The sequence below is a fragment of the Bradysia coprophila genome, unplaced genomic scaffold (genome assembly GCF_014529535.1).
Source record: "Bradysia coprophila strain Holo2 unplaced genomic scaffold, BU_Bcop_v1 contig_232, whole genome shotgun sequence".
Classification (NCBI taxonomy): Eukaryota; Metazoa; Arthropoda; class Insecta; order Diptera; family Sciaridae; genus Bradysia; species Bradysia coprophila.
The window spans coordinates 21,191,262-21,213,722 of record NW_023503493.1 but is presented as its reverse complement, the minus strand read 5'-3'; the positions used below and the strand labels follow the sequence as shown (position 1 = coordinate 21,213,722).

The window sequence follows — 22,461 nt, the reverse complement described above, 5'->3', positions numbered from 1 at the left end:
CGATTAGTTCACGTCAGTCTTGCCTAAAGTGTTCATAGGATCCATTGTTGATAAATTGTGCACGACTCCCGCAACTCCCCAAAACTGAAACATCTGATCCACGAAAGGTAAATGTATATGATGTCAATTAAAACGGAAGAAATTCTAGGACTATTTTCAAGGTTAAAAAACTAATCATAGAAAACATATGTGTGTACATACGCATAAATGCATAATTGACTCTGCGACGTTTCATTTTCATTTTTTTTTAGATATTTAGATAAAAGAAAAGGTGTAATCTGTAGTCCATACACTGTACAGTTAAAAATTTAATAAAGTTCAGACAAGGGGGAAACTACTTCAAAAAACGTTCTAGTATGACTTTGTGTGGAACTTAGTGTCAAGCTGAGCCAATAACTTTGACTTTACGTATATTTGTATAGTCACTTTTCTAAGCCCAGTCCCATGGCTTTCCGGAGCACTTTCCCCCTCGAGTACAGTAAACAAAAGTGTCAGTAAACAAATCCAAATTGAAAAATTGGAATGTGTGATCGAATCTATCGATAAATTTCAGTAGGTGATAGTCGGGTTCTATGCATATTGACTTTTAAACTGCAGGCGTAGTTGCGCTACGCGAATTTATAGATGTAACAATAAAAACTCCCCATCGAGTTCCCCTTACTCTACAAAAAAAGTTATCAAGAAAATTCAGAAAATCGGGTCTATCGGATCTATGTGGGATTTTGAACTTACTTTTTTGGTGATTCTCGACGAATTGCAAGTCATTTCACTTCGTTTACTCGTTTGTGTTACGTTAAAAAAAAAACGGAAAAACAACAATCGATTCTTAATTTCAAAATATTCATTTTCTCACAATAAATTGTTTTTTTTTTTTAATCAAATAAACTTACACAGTAACCGCAAATCGCAAAACAGATCTTACAATTTCAACATACGCATAAAAATAAGATTTTTAACGTTAACCAAATTCTTTCCAAAATCATTAATTTCCAGTAATAAATAACAATTCCGTAGTTCACATCAAAAAATCGATTCTTATTTGATGTTTTTCAGAGTTTTTGCTATGTTTCTGTAGGTTCTGGGTGGAATGACATCCAGTAAAGTTTTGTGGTAAGATGGATGGTACGACAACTGCTTGAAAAACATTTTCGCATGATTTCTCGTATCCAAACTTCCCTCCAGAAGTAAATTAGCACCAGTCAATAACAATTTATCACGAAGTTCACGATTCATTGAGAATATCTTATCGACTCCACATCGTTCGATAATTTGATTGCACAGATTAGCGGAAGCGGTTCTAACTACTGCATTCTGATGAGTAGCCCCTTTTGTCGTTACAATTTGTATCACCTTTAAAAAAACAGCAATTGAAATTCCGGCATTTTTTGCCTCAAAACCAACATTTCGCTTACCTTCGGAACGGGTAACATTTCACACATAATTTTCAGCGCCTTCGTTGCATCGGATCGTAAGAATTTGTTGGTGTCAGCCGATCGATTTAGCAATGCCAATGCAAGGTCATCCGCCTCTTGTTCCAGTAATTTTGCATGCGATTCGAAAAATTCACCAGCTGCTTGACAAGAGGCCCGAGATACTTGTGATCGTAAATTTTTTATATTTTTACTCAGCGCAAGACAATACTGATGCAATTGTGGCTCAATTTGTTCGGGATTGTTTCGCATTAAATTCACGAACGACTGCAGCCCCAGCATTATCTGATCCCAATTCGTACTGTCCAATTGCTGCAGGCACGAGACGTGTTGATCTTTAGGTTTTTGTCTAGAGGTAAGTTGAGCTGGTGGTTTCGTTGGTGAAACCTTTCGCTTTCTAAATCGAACCGGCTGTCGAACACTAAAATTTTGAACTGATGAGACTGTAGATGTGGTTGTTTGCTCGTCACTGCGTTCCTTAACAAAGTCTACTTCGTCAACTACTTCAGCAGTAAAATTCGATTCATTATCAGAAGTAGCGGGCTGTGCATTGATAGTAGAAACTTCTGCGTCGATAGTAGAGACTTCTGCATTGACGGCAGTTACTTCAGCGCTGATGGCAGCCACTTCAGGATTGATGGCAGTTACTTCTGCACTGTCGTCTTCAGTATCTGCAACAGTAACTATATCGCCTTGTCCATCAGCACTGTGACATTGCAGCTGTACAACATTATTTTGATCTTCATTTTCTACGTCAATTTCACGATTTTCTTGTACCACTGACATTTCATCTTCCGAAATCTGATCGTTTTCCTGTTGAATTTCTTCAACGTGAGACGCAGGTCTTGATCTTACTGAAATAGGTCTGTCCACTTCCTCTGCCAACAAAGATGTTCTCGATCTGCTTTCACGGAGAGTTGTCGACGCGGATGACGCATTTGATTTTGCTAAACTCGTAGCCGGTCTCCCGTCGTAATCATCGTAGAGACTCTTTGTTGTCGCCACGGATGAAACAGATATTGGTCTTGAGGCGGACACAACATTTTCGATCTTTTCATCAACAGCAACGACCGTCACTTGTGAACTTGTGTCCAGAACGTTTTCATTGATTGACTTCTGAGAAGGAGAATTTGAGTGAACGCTCAAATTCGTCACATTGCTTTTGTTTTCATCCACCGACCGCTTGGATGACGATTTGGAATGTGCACTGAAGCGATTTTCATTTGAAATTAAATCTCCGACACTGGAATATTCATAAACAATTCTATCTTCGGCGTCCTCAGCGCTAGTTAGTAGTACTGTTGAACTTGTTCTGTCGATAGAGGGTGAAGAGACTGTAGAAATTTGTTGTACTCTGTTGAAAGCAGCGTCTTCGCTTTTAATGTGTCTGAAAAAAAAAGGAAAAATCATTTAAGAACGCGATGTTAAACTATCAGGTAATTAGTTGACCTTCTATAGTCTATTAATCCATATTATTCTCTGAAGTGAGAGATAGTATCTCACAAATTAATTGAGTAAAGAAGGAGTGCAAATTATAGTGGGTGAAAGTAACTGCACTTCTATATAATGAAACGTTAAAGGGTATATGGTGGCCAATGAGAGAAAATTGTATAAAATTGGGGTGGAACCAAATCTTAAACTTGTAGAAAGGTCTATTCATATTTTACAGGCAGCGATTAATCACTATGTGATACTTCGAAGAAAAGGAAGTAGCGATAATGACTTGCTGTAAGATTTTTCCAGCAAAAGAAATGATATCGCCGCTACAAAGGTCTTATGACGCTGTACCAACTACTAACACAGAATTTTAGCTCCTTTTGATGTTCTGATTTGAAAAAAAATGTACATGCATTCCTAGGGACAATAAGAAAATTGGTTTAAGTTATCACAACAAGTAAAATCCAATATTATCCAAAATCCGTTATAAAGTGATGAAGTCGCGTTTTTGTATGCTTCGGTTCAACAAACCTTACACAAAAACTGTTTTATCCCTTGTTATGAAGCATTGGGAATTCAGAAGAAAACGATTATATTCGCCCATTCCCTTTTTGATGGTTTCCAAAACATGCATGTAACGTTGTAATGCGTTGCGAATTGTTATCAAGTTTTTCTTATGTAAATCTAATTCGAGAATAGAGGCAAATGTCTTGTTTCACTGCCCCTATTGAGAGGGAAGGAAAATTCACGATTTTTTAAAAAATTCGAAAGTAAGTCGACTGAAGAGCCTATTTTCGTTTTTATGTCAGTTCTTGCACACAAACATAGGCCGCTTAATCACAATAATCAAATGAATTTGTTATTGCATAGCTACCGGAAAGATTTTTGCATTACCACCAAATTAACACTGAGACATTTCCGGCTTTTACGTAAGGAAATTCCGAGAAATTATTGAAATTTTTTACACTCACATAGTCGCATACATTATTTAATGGCAATCATTAAATGAACATCAATTCAATCGTAATGCTAAAAGCATCGAACATTGAATCCAATTTCTTCATGTAATATTTTAACTGAAAGAATTCCCTAGAATATTGGTGCAATGAATAATAAAATGATGAAAAGTTACGCACACATCGGGTGATAGATTGATTGGTATAATAGGAGTTCCATTTAAGTTACTCGATGGTAGCACTTTTTCCGGTGTAACTCTCCTATTACAACACATACAATTCGACCGAAAGTAATTCTGGCATTGTTGCGAGTATTTATATAAGTCCTGTTGGGTAATGCACAAATTTGTCCTACTAAATGACCGGAAAAACTCGTTCGCTTTAAATCGGCTACCACTAACATTCACACTATCACCACCGTTCTCTTTTTCAACTTTTCTGTCCATACACAATGAAAATATTGACAAATTTTGCATTTTATGTGCAGACCAATTAAAAATGATAAGTTAAGGCAGCACGAAAATGTAGGTCCGTTAGTTTTAAATTGAACACTTTTAAATCTCACAAGTTAAGTTTGTGCGTTCGATGAGCAGGATTGACCATATTCATGCAAGCGATGTTGAATATCGACTGAAACTAAAACAATTTTTCCTACTGGACATCGACTGAGACAATGTTTTATTGTACATTGGAATTGAGTACACACAACCAGAGAATTTATATACAAACAACATACTCTGTATAGTAGCACATAGTGTAAACGTTTTCAATATTTTTTTCCCTTTTTATAGGGTGGTTGCGATGGGTAGTTAGGTGAACTAACACCATGTCGGGTGGTTTCTATGTACAAATTATTTGATTCATTCAATTTTTTACGTACAACAACAAAGAGTTTATTTAAACTATAGAAAAATTATGTGTTTTTCAGCTACGTCATCGATACAATTTAGTTAACAGTGAATACCATTTCAATAAACACGTTGGAGAAATGAACGGAGAGCGAGAAAGAGGTTAGGTGGTGGTTTCTTCAACTAACCGACCGCAAAGGTAAGAGCGAATAAATTGTTGTGAACAAATACACGACACACACGCATATTGTAGCTTAAAGTTTTACCGAAAGCGGAATAGATAGACTAAAAGGTCATACACAAGCTTCTACTGTACATACAAATGCTTTCAATTCAAATGTAAATGAACTAATCAAATGATGATGTGTCCATGGCAATGATTTTAAATCAACAAACAGTCACAAGCGAATGGGAATCGATTTAAGAATTTGTTCATTATATTGATAAATGTTAGGTGAATTAAGCCATTTTCTGTTTAAATTTCGGTCGGATTTTGTTCAGGATGAAATGCTGTTCTGGATGCTGAGGCTTACTTAAATTTTAAATAGATCTAATTTCGAATGAGGTCTTTTTGGATTGTTGACCATTATCAAACCACATAGTTTTTCTTTGTATCGATGTCCTAAATATTTTCCCAACAACTTCTTCAAATAAATTGGCCTCGATATTTTCTCCAGTGCAATTAAATCAAACGATGGAAAAAATCGACTTTTGTTTTAGCCATACATAATTGTTTGCATATCCTTAATTTCCATTGCACGATATATTTTACTAGAAAGAGTAGGATTGTGGATAGGATATTGGAAATTTAAATAATGCACATGACACGACATTTGAATAACGTCGATGATTCTAACGAAAATCAATCAGATAATGAGAGAGAAAAATTCAGATCAAAATTATATAGTGCCCTAAAATTGGTATAAAGTAATAAATAAAAACAACGAGAACACTTAAACCTTCTTTTTTTACCCATTCATCGAAGCATCATTAAAGCTTTCATAATGAAACGCGGCCTCTAGATTTCACTTAAGCTCCGAAGTACTATGTAAAATGGTTTATCGAACTTAGTGACTTTACAAAAAATTATCTTTGGGTGGTGTTATGTTAATCAGCCTAAATTAAATGCTGCAAAAACTTAATAAGATTTATGACATGCCAAACATTAAATTGCTTTCGTTGGAAAAGCAATTTCAAAGTAATACCAAAACTGATGAGTGATATGTTAAAAAAATTGAAGTATAAGACAAATCAAAGAACTTAAAAATACTTTGATCGATGGAAGTAATAGACCCCATAATAATACTGGTCATATGCTTGCCGTCTGTGAGAGGTTAATGAAGGGAATAGTTTTAGTGAGTTAGATTTCTTGAAAGAACTTTAAAATTTTACGGATGGTGAAGTCATGTTTTATCGACAACAACGAAAGGTAAAATACTAAGCTTAAGAAGACTTTGATTTGAATTCGTTGAAAGTCAAAAGTCGTAGACTCGATAATTATGTTGGTAGTGTGCTGGTTTGACAGAAAGTTTCAAACATAAGAAATACGTAGACTCAATTAGAATCACTGCCAAATTTAGCCCAGTCCTAATAAACGAATTACCGGCTGACCTTCTTTCCAAATAGAAGGCAATAAATTACACAAATACCATTTCGTTACTTAACGAAATATTTCTTAGCCAGAACAAACTCTATGAATATTTAATGCACATCAAGTTTGTACCAAATTGCGTATGGTAAAATAAATAACCTAATTTCACGTGAATAATGAATTAACATATTTTCACTTATTGCCAACCCATACTCATACTGCATCGTAGACATCACTCTCTCTCTCGAACGGGGTACATATTTTCATGCTAAACAAATGAATGTTCGTCGTCGTATTAACGATAGAAAAACTAAATAATGTGATGGGGGTATGGGGTGAAAAAAATAATAATAAAGAGAAATAAAAACTATACCAGAAGATTTAGAGCATTGATAGCGAAAGAAAAATTACAGCCCCAGTGTAGCCCGTATCACCCAATAAAGCCACACACCACAAATAATTACATTTTTTTCGCTTCTTTTTAAATAAACAATTTGAAAAATTATAGACTTTACGTTCATAAGCAGCGAGATATTCGAGACAAAATAATTTGTCCGTATTTCCGGTTAGTTTTGTTATACTAGTTGATGATGGGGGGTTTCGTGAAGATAGATTATGATTTAACGGACTGTTAAAATATAATGATTCAAAGTGTTTTGGGGCCATAGGTTCAATAACTTTTTTTAGTTTCAAATTAATTACTGCAGAGTAATTACTACTTTACTACCTATGGAGACATAATCGCAACGCAATTGTAGTTATAATGGCAATGGCAAATGATGCAAAACGAGTGGAAAAAGACAATTATTTAACCTTTTAAAAAGGCGCGCTTATCGTCATAATGATCGTCAAATTCTGTTACTTTTTTGTTCAAAGTATCGCCTAATGTTAACAAAAAATTTTACGTCATTCGTTTGAAGATTCATTTTACCATAGTTTCTAGCTCCAAGCAATAACACTCGTTTGTCAAAGACTGCAACTTTTAGTGGTAGGCTCTTCTAACAAACGATGTTGACTCGAATATATTTTTGTCTTATCAGATCAGTTAAACAATAGGAGGCAAAAATTCGCAACAAGTGGTAATTGACTGTTCGAAGTGGAAGGAGATAGGGGAGATCTATATCCAGCAGTGGATACAAACAGGCTGAAGAAGAAGAAGATCAAAGACCTCCACATTTTTGATGTCGTTACTGAAATCTTGATAAAGCAGAAACTTTGATTAAAGTTTCGTTGTGGAAAAATTTATTTAACCAACGCACTTCTAGCAAAAGTGATCATAGTCGAAAATTGCCAAAGAGTTCTAAGTATTTTGTATGAAATTGTTTTTTACAGTGTTTTACAGTTATATGACACACTGTTAAGTTTCAGTACCCAATTTAGAGTAATGCATTGATTTAGCTTATATTGGAATATTGCTCGTATCTCTAGATTCTACAATTAATGAAAGTTTCACGTTCAAGAATTCAAGCAGAATACCTCCAGGCATGACTTTGTCTCTTGTACTTTCAGCATGACGCGCCACATACATTTACATGTATTACTTCGCACGGTGTCCCTTAACAAAAATAAAGTTTTTCTGAAGGTTACCCAAAAAATGACTTCTGACTCGAGTTCTAGGACCTAAAAGTAGTCCAAAACCGCTTTTCTTAGTCTTCGGCTCAAGATTCCTCAGAAATTCTGAGCAAAAAATTGTTCTACGGCATGTCTCTAAATTTTTTTTTACAAAGCTAATTCGATGTACCTAACTGCACCAAAAATACACCCAAAGCAGCTTTGTAAAAAAAAAAAAAAAATTTTAGAGACATGCCTTTTCATCACTTTCTGAAGAATCTTGAAAATATATGGGAACGGAAATGTCGTTTTTTTTCACAAGTCGACTATGGGGACGGATCTAGCCGAAGACTAAGCAAAGCGGTTTTGGACTGGACTCATTTTAGGTCCTAGCACTCGGATCAGAAGTCATTTTTTGGGTAACCTTCAGAAAAACTTTATTTTTGTTAAGGGGCACCGTGTTCGAGGTCAATAATAAGTAATATTTGTGAAACATCGGAACTGGAAAAACTTTTAATTGTATTGACTGTGTCCACAAAAATTCTTTTTCCATCTGACTGGATACCCACAATAGTATTTTTCGTACCAACACGTTGTAGATACAACTCAAAACTTTTAAAATACAAATTTTCATCTGTTGTTGATAGCCACTGACAAAAATAAGCGATGAACTTATTGCTAGGTACTCTTCCTGAATTATATAAAAATATATGTTTGAAATATCCAACTAAAAGATTTTGTTTAATTGGGTTGTATTGCTGGCAAGAAGGATTGGAATTTTTCTCAAAGGTTTGTTTTTGAGTAAAAGATTTTGCATCATGATATGTCATTGGAATCGAATATGAGGAGGTATTTTAAACAAACGAAGTGATAGAATTGAATTGAATTGAATCTATAGAAGTTAAAACTCTACTCTTTTGTAGGTTTTGCTCAATTTCAATTCAAGTTTTCTTACATTTTTCCGAGTTTGATATTTTTAATTTGTTTAAAAAGGTCTGAAGTGAAGAAAATTTTAAAATTTAACCTTCTCGAAAAAAAAGTTGTGTTCACAATGTCAAATGTGAAAGTAATTTCATGTCTCAACCAACGCTAATTTAATCATATTGAACTTTTCACAAACGCAAGAAGTATATTGCCAGCAATGACTATTATGTCAATGATTGCCAGAATACTTATCGGCACTACGTCTTTTCATCTAAAGTATTCATGAAATTTACTCAAAACATGAACAAGTATCGAAACAATCTTCTTATGAAAGTTAATTGTTCCTTGCTCCGAGGGTATTGGTCGTCATGAAGTATATTTAACATTGACGAAATTAGTTTATGGCTGTGATCAAAGCTTTGCTTTGCTGTGACCCCTACATTATGTGTGTATAATACAATACAGTTTAAAAAAGTGACTTACTCGTTCGCCTTTTTCGATAAATATTTGTTTACATTGGCGAATCGCTGACGATTTGGTGGACTCGACGTCGAATATGCACGTGATCTGTACTCATCATTAGAACTCTGATCGCTCGGAGATTCTACAAAACCAAAAAATCCGATAATTTAACTCGTTTATGTTAGATGGAAAATTTAAAGAATTACCTTGAGAAGAACTATTGGTGTACACGTATCGATTAGAACCATTTCTCAATGCATAGCTATTGCTGTACGAATGATTTTTAATCGTTGTCTTAGCCTGTCTTGCTTCATAATGGTTTTCCATTGCTGGAAATCTACTAGAGAAGAGAAAATCTGAATTTTATCCAAACATTTGTGACAATCAAAACATTTGGGTCTACTTAGACCTATTATAGACATTGATTCTAGTTACGACGATGCAAAACTGCTAATTGCTAAGTATTTGTTTTCGATCTAAGCATCGAGACGGCTTGGTTTGCTTTCGACGGCTTTCGATCTAAGCTATTTGCTAAGGGCAAGGTAAATAAATGGGCAGGTAATGCCATATACAACTGATTCAGATGTGCAGTGGCACGAAAGTTTGCTATAAACGCCATCTCTCCCTGTCTTTCAAATAACAAAATTGCTTAGAAACCTGGGCCATCTGTTTTGTGATAGGCACAACATTTTGTGAAACACAAGCAAAACTTAGTCAACCATTTTAAAAAAAGATGTCATTGGCAACGAACTATTGTGCTACGCCGCGTGTCTGAATGGCATTACCTCCGTCCATTTATTTACCTTGGTCATAGGCCGTATTCCATCTCGACACGTATACTGAACAAAACTTTATCAATATTCTAAGGGTAAAATAGGATAGGCCAAGGTAAATATAGTGAGGTAATGCCATATATAACCGAATCAGATGTGTGGTGACATGAAAGTTCGATACAAACGCCATCTCATCCCTTCGTTGAAAGCAAAAAATGGAATAGAAAGTCGGGCCATCTGTTGTGAGATAGCGAAAATATTTTTGTGAAATACAAATAAATCGTAGTCAACCATTTTAAAAAAGATGTCATTGGCATCGAACTTTTTCACTGCTATTATTTCACCTAGGTAGATAAAATGAAAGAGTGCTATTATTTCGCCGTCGGTAGATAAAGTAGCGTATTCACCTCTGTCCAAATGTTTATTTAGACACTTGGGGTTATAACATTCGCCTTCGGCTCATGCAACTTGGGGAGTCTAAATAAACATGTGGACAGAGGTGAATAATCTACTAATATAGACCGCTACATCTGTTGTCATATCAATAGTAGAGACAAGTTGTCAGCTTGAAGCTGATCCCTGTCTAATGAGGCCATAGACATGAAAATGACACACTAACATTTGGAGAAAATCATTATTTTATTTTACCTCGAAGTGACCGGCAGCTTCGACGCTCTATTTCCGTTGTAACTATCTAAATATTCTCGCATCGTATCTCTATTATCACTTAATGTTGCGTTTAATTGTTCCGGAAATGGTTTAGCCTGAAATTTCACTTTGTTGGTTCCTAAAAAATAATTTTAAAATTTATTAGAATTTGAGCGAGCTTTCATAAACTCTTGGTTTTTACCATTGAAGTTAACCGGTACAGAGTTCGATGGAACTGAAGTAGCGATAACAAAATGCGTATTTTTGTCGTCATCCTGCAAAGAGTAATCGATTATTTTGATAAGTGAGACGAGTAAATTCATTGAAACTGATTTAACCATCCATTTCTTAATGCTTAAAGGAGCATAGCCTATTACTCGACACATCAACATTATGGACGTTCAGGAAATAATGATTCCCCATTTACAAAGAAAGCCATTTGTAATGTACATTTATGGAAACCATTTTCCGTGTCAGCACTGACAGGATACTAGAAATGAACTGAAGAGAAAATAGCCTTCTGAAGGTAATCGTCCTGTTTTTTCATAATTACGTCGAGTTTATATAGACTACGTTTTCGTTATTTATTTATATACATATGTGTAGGCAATCGCGTTACTTTCACCAGCACACCATTGTATAAGCTGTACGTATTTTGCTCTGCATAATACGAATTCAATAATTGAATACCTATATTAATGAATGACTGAAATTGTATTACAATCTCTTAGTCACGCTCATTCGCAGTCAAATTTTTGCGGTTGAATTTCAACGTCACTTCGGTTCAGACTTACAGTCACCAAAGAGACAGAATTGATTGTAATATTTATAGTGTAGAATACTAATGAGTTAGATAATTAGTTACCTACTATTTTAAATGGGCATGCACGTGTAAGCGATCAATTGATTAAGCTGCGCTATTTTGTGAAGCAGCGGGCATAATATAGATATAGGTAAGGAAAACGACTTGTGTTAAACTGAATCCGTTATCAACTCTGACGACAAAAATAAACGACGAGCTCTGACTAATGTGATCTTATAAGGCAATGTTAAAAGAAATGAAGTAAAAGATTTCGTTTGTGAAATATCACAGAAATTGGAATCACAAATAAAATAGCCCAGTTTTCTACAAATCAAATGAATTGTGGCCATATAAAACAGGAGCCAGATACGATATATGAGGCTCATCAAAATTTCCGGCCTTTGACTGAAACATTATTTTTGTTATTTTCGAACAATGGTCCAGGACAAGGACCTGTGCTTGCCCCGTATCTTCTGTCTGGACAATACCTATCTAATGAACCCCCACACATGTATGTCCATTAGCGTGATTCTTACTTGTATGGAAAAATTTTTTTTGTCGATATTTGGAAATTACATACGATACAAAATATTGTGTTGGTATATGGAACATTTTTCTCTATGGACGCGATTTTTTAAAAAAATTTCTAGTGGTCACGAAAAATCGTCGAAGTTTGTATGGAAAATTTTTTCCCCCATAGTAGGCCATACAAACTTCGGTGATTTTTCGTGACCACTAAAAATTTTTTTAAAAAATCGCGTCCATAGAGAAAAATGTTCCATATACCAACACAATATTTTGTATCGTATGTAATTTCCAAATATCGACAAAAAAATTTTTCCATACAAGTAAGAATCACGCTAATGTCCATTGTCCATAGCCTGTAGCGGCAGTAAATAACGTACAAAAAACACTAATTTTCGACTTTTGGTGGAAGTTCCCCAGCCAGTAAAAGAATATTAAAATTAAACGACTGCGGTTTTAGACTATTGGGGCCCTAGGGCTATCTGGTCGCAAAAAAAAATAGCTCCGACGGAGCCTGGTCCACTTTCAAAAAAATCCCTCTGATAATTTAACTGACTACGTACTATAATATCTTGTGTCTCAAGGTGGTGGCAGCGAAAACAATTACTGAGTTGTAAAATGTAAATTTCTTCAACAATTTGAATAAAATGTTCTATAATTTCCATCGCAATGTTTGTTCTACCAAAAAATTAAATTTTGAGAAATGAATACGATTTTATGCTAACAAGGACTCCAACAATCAAACGGTATTTCATTTCTCATTGCAAGAAAATACAGCTGACCAGCAAGTATTTACAATGTGCATAGAGTTGGAGTATGTAAACAAGTGCGAAAATTTCTCTGACTAACTGCCATAAAATCGATAAACTATTCGACTATCAACATAATAAATTACACGTACAAATCCAACGAAGAATGAATGAAACATACACGAAAGTGATTATATTCCACATTTTACTACATTAATATACGCGATGTGATTTAGATTTTACACATCCATTACGGATTTTCCCCAATGGAAAACATTGCCACTAAACGAATTGGTATGTAATTCAAGAATAACAATTTGAATTGAATATAATATTAAAGTGAAAAGAAAACAACAAACCCCAAGAATAATATAAATCATTTTTCTTACCGCTGCTGTAACTTTCGTGTAACCACCAATGTTTCCAATAACGTTGCTGTTATAGTCGTAGGGCGGTTTAACTCCCACCCCAACCGCTAATATTTCATGCGGTGCTTTGTGTCGTTGTTGTTTTGTTATGTCCTCCACAACGCCATTTCTTCATTAAAAAAAAGAGTAAACGAAGGATTTAGAGGTTAAAGCGTACATACAATAAATAGATGTAGGTGAAAGGTGCTTAAATCAATCAACATTTTCGACCTTGAAAAAGGGCTAAAGTAAATTGTTCAATATTTCATCAATAAATAATTTCTCGACTTCAAGTTGTTGTCGGTTTCGTTCACAAATGGAAACATATCGAAAAGCAATTATTTCGAGAAGTTAGACTGATAAACAGTTCACAAGGGAATATTTTTAATAAAATTACTTCGTTCGATTTGTTTGAACTATTTATAGCTAGTTATGAATGAAAAAGTAATAAACTCACTTGTCGTATCCCAAATATTTGTGTGGCCGTTGAAGTCTAGTAGAATGTCGCTTCAATGCCAACGGCGATACGAATCCAACACCCGCATTAATCCATTCAATATCAGCACCAAATAGATATGTGACAGTGTTCGCATCAGGTGACGGAATTCGAAGTGCGTACTGAACACTGCCATTCGGACTTATTATTGGCAATTGTTTACGGGCTAGTCGAGCCTTCACAGCACTCAACAATCGTTCACTGTCCTCGCGATTCGCCGAGTTCTGATGCACAATGTCCAGAACATTTTTTGGTGAACTAATTTGTCCTAGTACGGCCAGCACATCCAAAGCGGCTTGACGAACACGTCGCTTTCTATCCAAGGCTGCTTGTACTGCACGGCCAACACACATTGGTATATCGAAACATGTACTCGGGAATGTCATCAGAGCGAACAGCACGATTTGGAGTGCATTTTCTCGAAACTTTATGTAGGAAAGATTAAACATTATTGGAGTAGGGAAAATACGAGGACCTTCCTACCCTAGCGCTACGAGTGCTCAAAAACTCTTCGGATAGTAATTTATGCACAACAACTGTCGGAGGAAGGCGTTGCAGCAAGGACTTTGCTATGTGATTACTGCCAGCTCCTCCTTGTCTACATAGCCCCACAATTATTTGATCGGTTCGATCTTCTAGATTATCTAACGGAAGTCTTGATATTAGATTCACTAGCACCCGACACTTATCTTCCAATACATTTTTGTCATCTAAAGAAAAAAAAATTACATCAAAGAATATGAAAGAGTTTGCCGCGAATGGTGAGTGTCACCTGCTGAAAGTAAGGTTCTCAGTAAAGAATCCAAATATGGTTGTACCAATGCTAGGTTTTCAGTCGATTTCAGAGCTTCTTCGATTTGACATATTGCACTTGAACGAAGTCACCAATCCTGGATAAGAAAAAAAAAATGGAAAAAGACGATCAAATTGTCTTACGTCTAGTATAAACCGGGTATAAGCATATCGAAATCCGAGTTTAATGTTTAGTTGCGAACACAAAAAATAATTTAATCTTCGGCTATACATCTAAGAAGGATATTTTTAGTCAGTAGTCGATACACATTACCGCACGGTTGACACTAATCTGCCGAATGCTAACTTTAAACCAAAATAAGGAAATAATTCGTTAAAAAAAACTCGATCGCTAATTACAAAAATAACAAAAAAATGTGCGTCAACCGAGAATCGAACTCGGATCAACTGCTTGGAAGGCAACTATGCTGACCATTACACCATTGACGCAGTTATTCGAGCACATTCATTTGAAAGCAACCTTGAGAATAACTAACACTTTTTCTATTTCTTTTCGTACGAATTTTATAATCAGACACAACACAATTAAAATACATCTGCTTTCACAGGTCAATATCTCTTATGAAGCTCTTTTTTCCATTATCACTATACATTATAGCATAGCTGTATGTAACTCAAATTGACGACGTACGATACAATGTATTTATTTTGGCATAAGAAAGAAAACTTGTGTTTGTGTTAATTATTGTGTTAGTTGGATTGTCAGTCGTATCGTTTTTGATATAGTCTTGAGAGGATAGTACCTATAATGGTGCGATAATCGTGTGATAGTCGTTTTACAATTATAATGTTCTTAGACACTCACATGTCAAGCATCATCAATCGAATCTGTTACTTGATTTGATTTTAGTCTTTTGAAATAAAATCTTTCACTTCATTTGCTGTAGCATTACATTTTTCTCTAAAAGACGACGTTGTCTATACAACTCTTTATTTTGTTTGTCGTTTCTCAACGCCGTAAATGTTTCTCTCTTAAGTTCTACTAATTGTTTCAAGGTTCGTCCAAATGCAAATACCCACTTTTTACTATACAAATTTTGAACAAAAAAAAAACTGTGAAAAACTGAGTTAGAGGCTCGTCATGAAGATTCGGCGATCAGCATACCGTCAATTCTATAAAATAAATTGCCTCACAAGAAAAATTTGGGCCGGGTTAAAGAATCATAAAACTTACTGACATATTCCTGGCCAAGACATTCTTTAAATCAATTTTTCACAGTGAACCCATGATGGCTCATTTTCGGCCAAATGGAGAAAAATGTAGATCTGGTCGTGGTCTACATTTTTCTCCATTTGACCAAAAATGAGCCATCATGGCTTCATGGTGAAAAATCGATTTAAAGAATGTCTTGGCCAGGAATATGTCAGTAACTTTTATGATTCTTTGGACCGGGTTGCTATGAAAATGCAACGCACGCATTCAAAACTATCATAAGCCTTAGCAGACGGCAAACATATCGTCAATGTAATTAACAAATCTGTTGCTTTTTTGTTGTTGGTCTAAGCATTTTCAACAAATCGATACAGAATCTTTCACTTTATTAGTTTGAATATATACATTCTGTTACACAACAGAGCATAGAGTCGGGAATACACATGATAATAGCCGTTAATTACTTTTCTCATAGACAAATATTTACCGGACAACATGAATTAAAATCCTGTTGGTAATTAAAATTGATTTCCGAGCCTGATTTCGTATATGCAGTTATATGCACATGCAATGTCCATAGATTATATTCAGTGTTTCTTATTTCATTTCATTATACTATACTATACATTCCTGACAAATTTTAATAACCCATAGCCATTTACCCATGTCAGTGTAATAATTTCTTTTTCTGAATACTATACACTCATGATGTAGGCTGTGATCCAGTAGTGTTAGGGTAGATATCGCGTGCATTAAATATTATTATAAAAAAGCCCCTATTAATAATTGCTGTTAAGATGACGATTGAGATAAAAAGTTATATTGAGGTCGCACAATTTTTAGCCGGTGTTTTAGTTGTTGTTCGGCTATTATTCAGGACAAAAGTTTACGATTCAACAATTTGAATGAACACAAAAATGAAAAAAAATAGAAAAATAAAACGTTAACGATAAAATAATGAAAGTGTGTCACTTCAATGTTTCATTATACTGTGTCAGATAAGCACACGGATAAATGAGAATTAAGCGAAACAAGGTATATGGGAACACTCACCCCACTCTTTAAATTTGTAACGGCATCCGCGTCAATCAGATCTAAATCTTCCCAACTCTTTTTCGGCAACTGAGCACTTGATCTAACAGTCTCTTGTTGGGAGGCAGTTTGTGACACATGCTCCCTTTCATTAAAATTCTTGTCATCACTAATTTTCTCGTCACCGGCGGACGAGCTTCTTCGGTTTCTGTCCGGTGATATTAGAGGACTTCTTTGTAAATTGTGTAACACTTCAATTTGCTTATGCGGTGGAATGGGCGAAACGATACTATGAGCAGGACTGAAACGCCTTGGTCGAGCCGATTTAGCACGTTCCACTGGTGATACAGAATTCGGCGATACACTATCACTTCTAGCTATGCCAGCGCTTTTAGATCGTTGCGGTGACAACTCTTTGGTATTATCCATTGGTATATCGATGTGAAGTATATCTGCTACCGATACTGTGCTTGATTCTAGCGATCTACTCCTTGACTTAGCATCACTATCACTTTGGGCCACACTATCACTATCTGGCGTTCGCAGTTTTACAGATTCACCTCCGAATGTTACTCGTCTTGGAGTTCTACCTCGTGTGTAATATTCACCATTGTTCATTTCATCTAATTCACTATCAGTCAAAACGCGAATTATTCCACTGTGCTCGTACACCGATGTCCGGCAAGCATTATTATCATCGTCGTAAGATTTTTCCTCTAGGATTCTCATGGTGACCGGGGTATTTTCAATGTTAATTTCCGTTTCCATTATAACCTTTTCACTTGAGTCAGAGTTGGGAAAAACATTCGGACAGGAGTTAGCCTTTCTCAAATACATCGACTTGGCAATCGGATCGGTTGACATATCAGACTCGTCGGCCTCATCCTCTGTTGTTGACTTCCAGCACACTTCCGATGGTCGCATATTACTGTTAGTGTTGAAGTCAGGACTGAGAACTTGCCATGCTGAATATTTTATCGAATCGCTTGCGTCATACAGATCGTTTCGCGAATCTCGAGTTGGAAGATAATCTGGCAGACCATAAACATTGCATAATAGTTCGAATTCTCGATGGTCGCCGTGAGCAATATGCTCAGCGAATTCACGAGATCCAATCATTTGCCGGATTCTGAAAGATTTTTCAAACTGTTTAGCAATAAGATACGACTTAAGTCGTCGTCACATCAGTTTATAACTCTACATAATCATAAATGTGCAGGAAGAAGACCATGAATAAGTCCATGGAAACAATATCTGATCGAACACGAGAATGAAGTAGCTCATGAGGAATCATGTGATGTGCGGTAAGGGTGTATAATTTGATGGAAATGATTTGTGATCGAACACGTAAGTAAATGAAGAAAAAAGCGAACACTCTACTACCTCACCTTAATAGGACTTTTAGGGCCGTTTCTTGATATGTGACCTGTGCCATTTTTACGGTCAAAGCATCAATGGCAGCTTTGATAACGAAACTGCGTTTTGATTTATTTAAAAGTTGAGTTTGAATCAGCGACGGAAGTGACAGCATAACAGCGATGCATTGCCGTCCGAATGCAGCTGAATTCATCAATTTTTGTTCCATACCAACACCAATAATCTCCAATAAAACGGTTTCCGGCATCGCCGTTTCAGACATATACACTTTCAGACAATCAAGTGCACCCTTTTGCACTGCAGGAGCACCATGGCCTAGATTCTCAACAAGTGGCTTAATCAACGGACTGAAATATTGATCAGCCCGCTGGCTCATTACAATTAAAACGTCCACAAGTACTTTCAGTGCATGTTGGCGAACCTGCCACTCAGGGTCATACAATCGTTCCAAAAATTCTAAAAACATTTCGGTTTCGTTTATATTCGATGGAAGTGATTTGGTTCGAATTATGTGCTCCCAAAGTGGAGTTAATTGCAGAACGGAAAATCCTTCATTCAACTTGATTTGTTTTCGTTGCAATCGATGCGGTGATATGGGCACGGTAATGGTTGATGCATCGGCATTATTGTTATTATGATTTTGATTTGGTATAATACGATGATCACTGTCTACTGACGATGAACTTTTACGGGAAAATACGCGACGGAAAAACATTTTTTTTCCGTCACACAAGTGTGATGCAAGAATGCAGTTGATAATAAAATGTTTTGTTTTTGGACTTACTTTCAAAAAGAGCAACTAAAATACTCAACGTTCAACTCGGTACTGAAAATGTGAAACGGAAAACGTGCTTACGACGTTACATATAAAAATCGAAAGGATTTTCGGTATAGTGTATGCATATGCATCTACTTCCGTACGGCGCATGCCGATTCCGAGTGTTTTGCTATTTTGTTTATGTTCATACTATTCGTAGCAGTGAAGCGGATAAATGTCGAAAACGTAAACGAATAATTGGACCGTGAGGTAAGGTGTTTAATGGAATTGATTGGATTGGATTGGCGTGCTCCAAATAATTTATTTTCCAAAACAACCGAATTCAATTCAAAATTCGAAGAATGTTTTCGTCGCAATTTAAAAATTGTGTTTGTACCGTCACGGACGGACCGAAATTAATTTCAATTTGTCGACTTACCTTATCTTCTCAAAACGCTGATCAAGGGACTAATTCTTCACGACAAAAAACTCGATTTCTTTATCTCCAATTGCGGAATTGGTTTTATTACATCTTCAAAGATGAACCAGAACAAAAAAAATCACTCAAATCACTCTGAGATATCTTCCATTTTGTCAGCGGGCTCCAAGAATCGTTTAATCGCATCGGCTGCAGCAATCATATCAAGTCCTTCCAAAATATAACTTAAATTATCTAAACTTGCGTCGTCATCATCATTAAACCAGTGCTGGAGCATTGTACGACACTGTTCCTGAACATTTGCGGTGTTGGAGTCGGCGAAAAATTTCAACAGATCGGGTGTGTAGCCTACACAAAGGGGAAAAAATATTAATAAAAATCTCTAAACGAAAAACTGGCTTCACTCACCCAATTTACTTCCAAGCTTTTGCCACGTTCCCCCAATTATCACCGACAATTCTTTCAACTGTTCCGGCGTTGCGATAGCCGTTTTATGTGTATTTTTATCGTCTTGGTCTGCCGATCTCAACATTTCTGCATCCTCAGTCAATCCGTCTTCGTTGGTATTCTGGATTTGAACTTCTTCAATTTCAACCGGATTCAATGGCTCGACCGGATCCACTCTCGTTTTAGTTCTACTTTCGCTGATCTTCTTCCGAACACTTTCCAAATAATCGGCCACCTTGTTGGGTGTTTGAATCATTGTGAAGAAATGTGGTGATTGGCGGGCTAGGAGCCGTAGTGCTCGCCACTCAAACGTTGCGTCTGTTTTATCTTTGGGATTTTCCAAATACTGTTCGATTGACGGTAAAAAGTTGCGATCTGCACCACGACACGCTTGCAAGTTATCTGGACAGAGGTTCCATAAACGGGTCAACTCGGCGTTCCCCATGTAGAATTTACTTTGTTTGGACGCATCGCCTATGGCGTCACCCAGATTTCGCTTGAATTTTTTAGCTGGTGGCTTAATCGACTCGTCGATGCTGACATCGGGACGTTTAAATTCTGAAATTTGATTGTAGAGAATGACACTGGCAATGTTAGCAACGGGAAAATTTAATCAAACCTTTGCAGCCATCATTTTTCCAGGTGTTCCAGAGTTCCTCTCTTTGCAGCATATGCCGGACAGTCTTGGCGAACTTTTTGCCGCAGGGTGGTGTTTCCTCCAACAATTTGTATATTTGAACTTCAGTTTCTTTGATGAATTCCGATTGTGATGCATTCAAACTGAATGTGTCACTGTAATGAAAGGGGATTTGTGTTGTAAAGACAAAATCCACGGAGTGTACGGAAAAACTTACGCTTTGAATTTTACAGTTGAACGGAGATACTGAAACAGTATGAGACACTGAACCAAGACCGATCTGCGGAAATTCGAGTCGGACAATTGCAGTGCGAGCAATTTGGAATTGGTGAGAAATTTGGAAAAGAAATGTTGCGTTCGAATTTCCTCCTGCATCTCAACATCCTCGTTCTGGTCATCATCTTTGTCATTTTTCGATGAGCTGTCACGCGGTTCCTCCAGTTTGAAGCTGTTGAATGCCGACAGAACACTGGATGCATGCTGAAAAAATAAGCAACCCAAACGTGACTCATTTTCCAAAAATTAAATCTCCGATTCGATTCTTACCAAAGCAAATGTTTTCCATTGGACAGTGTTGTAGCACTGGTTCGGATTTCGGAAAAAATCCTGCAATCCCCAAAATTTGCAGTACAAATTGTAGTCGATTTTCACTTGAACGTCCTCTGAATCGACTAGTGAATCGTCAATGTCAATTGCATCGCTGGCATATTCCGTCAAATTTTCCAAATTGAATTCAGACACCACGTTGAGGCCGGACCGTTCAGAAAATGGAAAGAATTTGGCCAGGAAAAGGAGAATTCTTCCACAAAATACGGTGTTCTGTGATCGTGATAATCGTCGCAACAAATCATTGCACATCCGAAGAAGATGATTTTTGCAGGACGAGAAAAACACTGGCTCTTTCCAAACGTCTTTCCAAAATAAAAGCAAAAAATTAGAACTGGCCGAACTGGTTCGAGTCGAAATCTCACACTGAAATCACTTACCCACATTGTCCTCGACATAGCGGAAAAGTTTCTCAGATTCGTCCAATGTAACAGCATCGAACATGTCACCCAGTAAAGTAATCGGTAGAGCCGACGTAACCAAATTATTGCGAACCGCCTTAACCGACAAGTCTATAAAATCAACGCACGATTTGTTTTGAAACACTGTTTTGAACAAAAATTCCCGGAATGTCTGATCCAGCGTAGATTTGGCATCAAGACCGTTTACATCGAACACTCCATATGATGCCTTCAACTGTTCAATGTCCTTTTTTTCTAGGCATTTTGTCAGCGATTCCTAGAATGATACATAAATTTAACCTCAACGTAAATTGTTGTTATTCGCTTTTCGCGGATGTTACCGTAAATTCTGACTGAGCCCGAGAATATAAAGACGACATTGTTAGCACTTAAACGGATTATACTTTCGTCGTCGAATTGCTTATAGTATAATGCTGTACGATGCGGAGAGATTGACTTGTTAGATTTAATAAAAGTTGAAATTATAAATACAGCTAGTCAGTGCTGCCATAGCTGTCAAGTAGATGATTCCTTTGGCAAGTGTTGTTAGCAAAATTGGTTTAGGTAATTTCTAGTATTTTTTGTCAATGAAAGTATGGGTCTAATGTCAAAATGTGTATGAAGCAGAGGACTGGTTTTTACTTCCATTGTTTTTTGTCACTATATACAATCCTGTTGTTGTTGATCTGTAAAATTTAACAGCTAACTAAGTTTTTGAGACACTTTTCTTCTGGATGTTGGATGTTCTTCTGGACTAAAGCTCAAATGCAATAGACTTTCTTTCAGTTATATAATGTTTGTCAAATTTGCTGATGTTAGCGATCTATTTTTGTGTGAACCAACTTCGCTTTACGGACACTTAATGGATACTTTACCAGAAAGAAGTTATATCACCTGTACGTAAGTAACGCGAACAGTTACCAAGGCTGTATACTTTGGGGAGGTCACGCAGATACAGATACGCGGGTTACACACCACAGTTAATGATAAAATGGCCGATTTCATACAAAAATTCACCTACTCTGATGATTCTCGTCGTCTTGATGATGTGGTGAAATTTTTTACATGTAAAATCATCAGAAGTGGTGTGTTCCCGCGTATCTAATAAAATGGCGGTCTGCGTGACCTCCCCAAAGTATACAGCCTTGACAGTCAGACAACATCTTACACCTTCAATTTTCATCTCATTTTTCCATATAT

The 22,461-nt window shown here is 36.3% G+C and overlaps 2 protein-coding genes and 1 non-coding gene across 3 annotated transcripts; all 3 read right to left on the bottom strand.

Moving 5' to 3' along the window:
• Positions 1–813: 813 nt before the first annotated feature.
• LOC119076247 (TOG array regulator of axonemal microtubules protein 1) lies at positions 814–18,788 on the bottom strand. Its single transcript, XM_037182910.1, is given in 12 exon segments — positions 814–1,350; positions 1,413–2,817; positions 9,221–9,341; positions 9,406–9,536; positions 10,621–10,759; positions 10,823–10,895; positions 13,086–13,233; positions 13,561–14,024; positions 14,083–14,309; positions 14,372–14,489; positions 16,619–17,726; positions 17,986–18,788. Coding segments are annotated over 12 exon segments (4,953 nt in total). The 5' UTR covers positions 18,690–18,788; the 3' UTR covers positions 814–1,035.
• On the bottom strand, positions 14,770–14,841 carry Trnag-ucc. Its single transcript has one exon. It is a non-coding gene; the product is annotated as a tRNA-Gly (tRNA).
• A 445-nt stretch (positions 18,789–19,233) lies between the features above and the next one.
• Positions 19,234–21,779, bottom strand: LOC119076246 (THO complex subunit 1). The gene is made up of 7 exons (XM_037182909.1): positions 21,603–21,779; positions 21,241–21,538; positions 20,801–21,165; positions 20,472–20,734; positions 20,237–20,409; positions 19,579–20,175; positions 19,234–19,518 (listed from the first exon to the last, which is right to left on the bottom strand). Exons 1-7 carry the CDS (start codon positions 21,639–21,641, stop codon positions 19,301–19,303), a joined length of 1,953 nt encoding a protein of 650 aa, XP_037038804.1. The 5' UTR covers positions 21,642–21,779; the 3' UTR covers positions 19,234–19,300.
• Between the last annotated feature and the right edge of the window lie 682 nt (positions 21,780–22,461).

Excerpts from the sequence above, each read along its gene's own strand:
- LOC119076246 (XM_037182909.1), bottom strand. The coding sequence starts at position 21,641 with ATGTCGTCTTTATATTCTCGGGCTCAGTCAGAATTTACG. Across the intron at positions 21,539-21,602 it reads GGGCTCAGTCAGAATTTACG|GAATCGCTGACAAAATGCCT; the intron begins GTAACATCCGCG and ends GTATCATTCTAG. Across the intron at positions 20,410-20,471 it reads TCAACTGTAAAATTCAAAGC|TGACACATTCAGTTTGAATG; the intron begins GTAAGTTTTTCC and ends CTTTCATTACAG.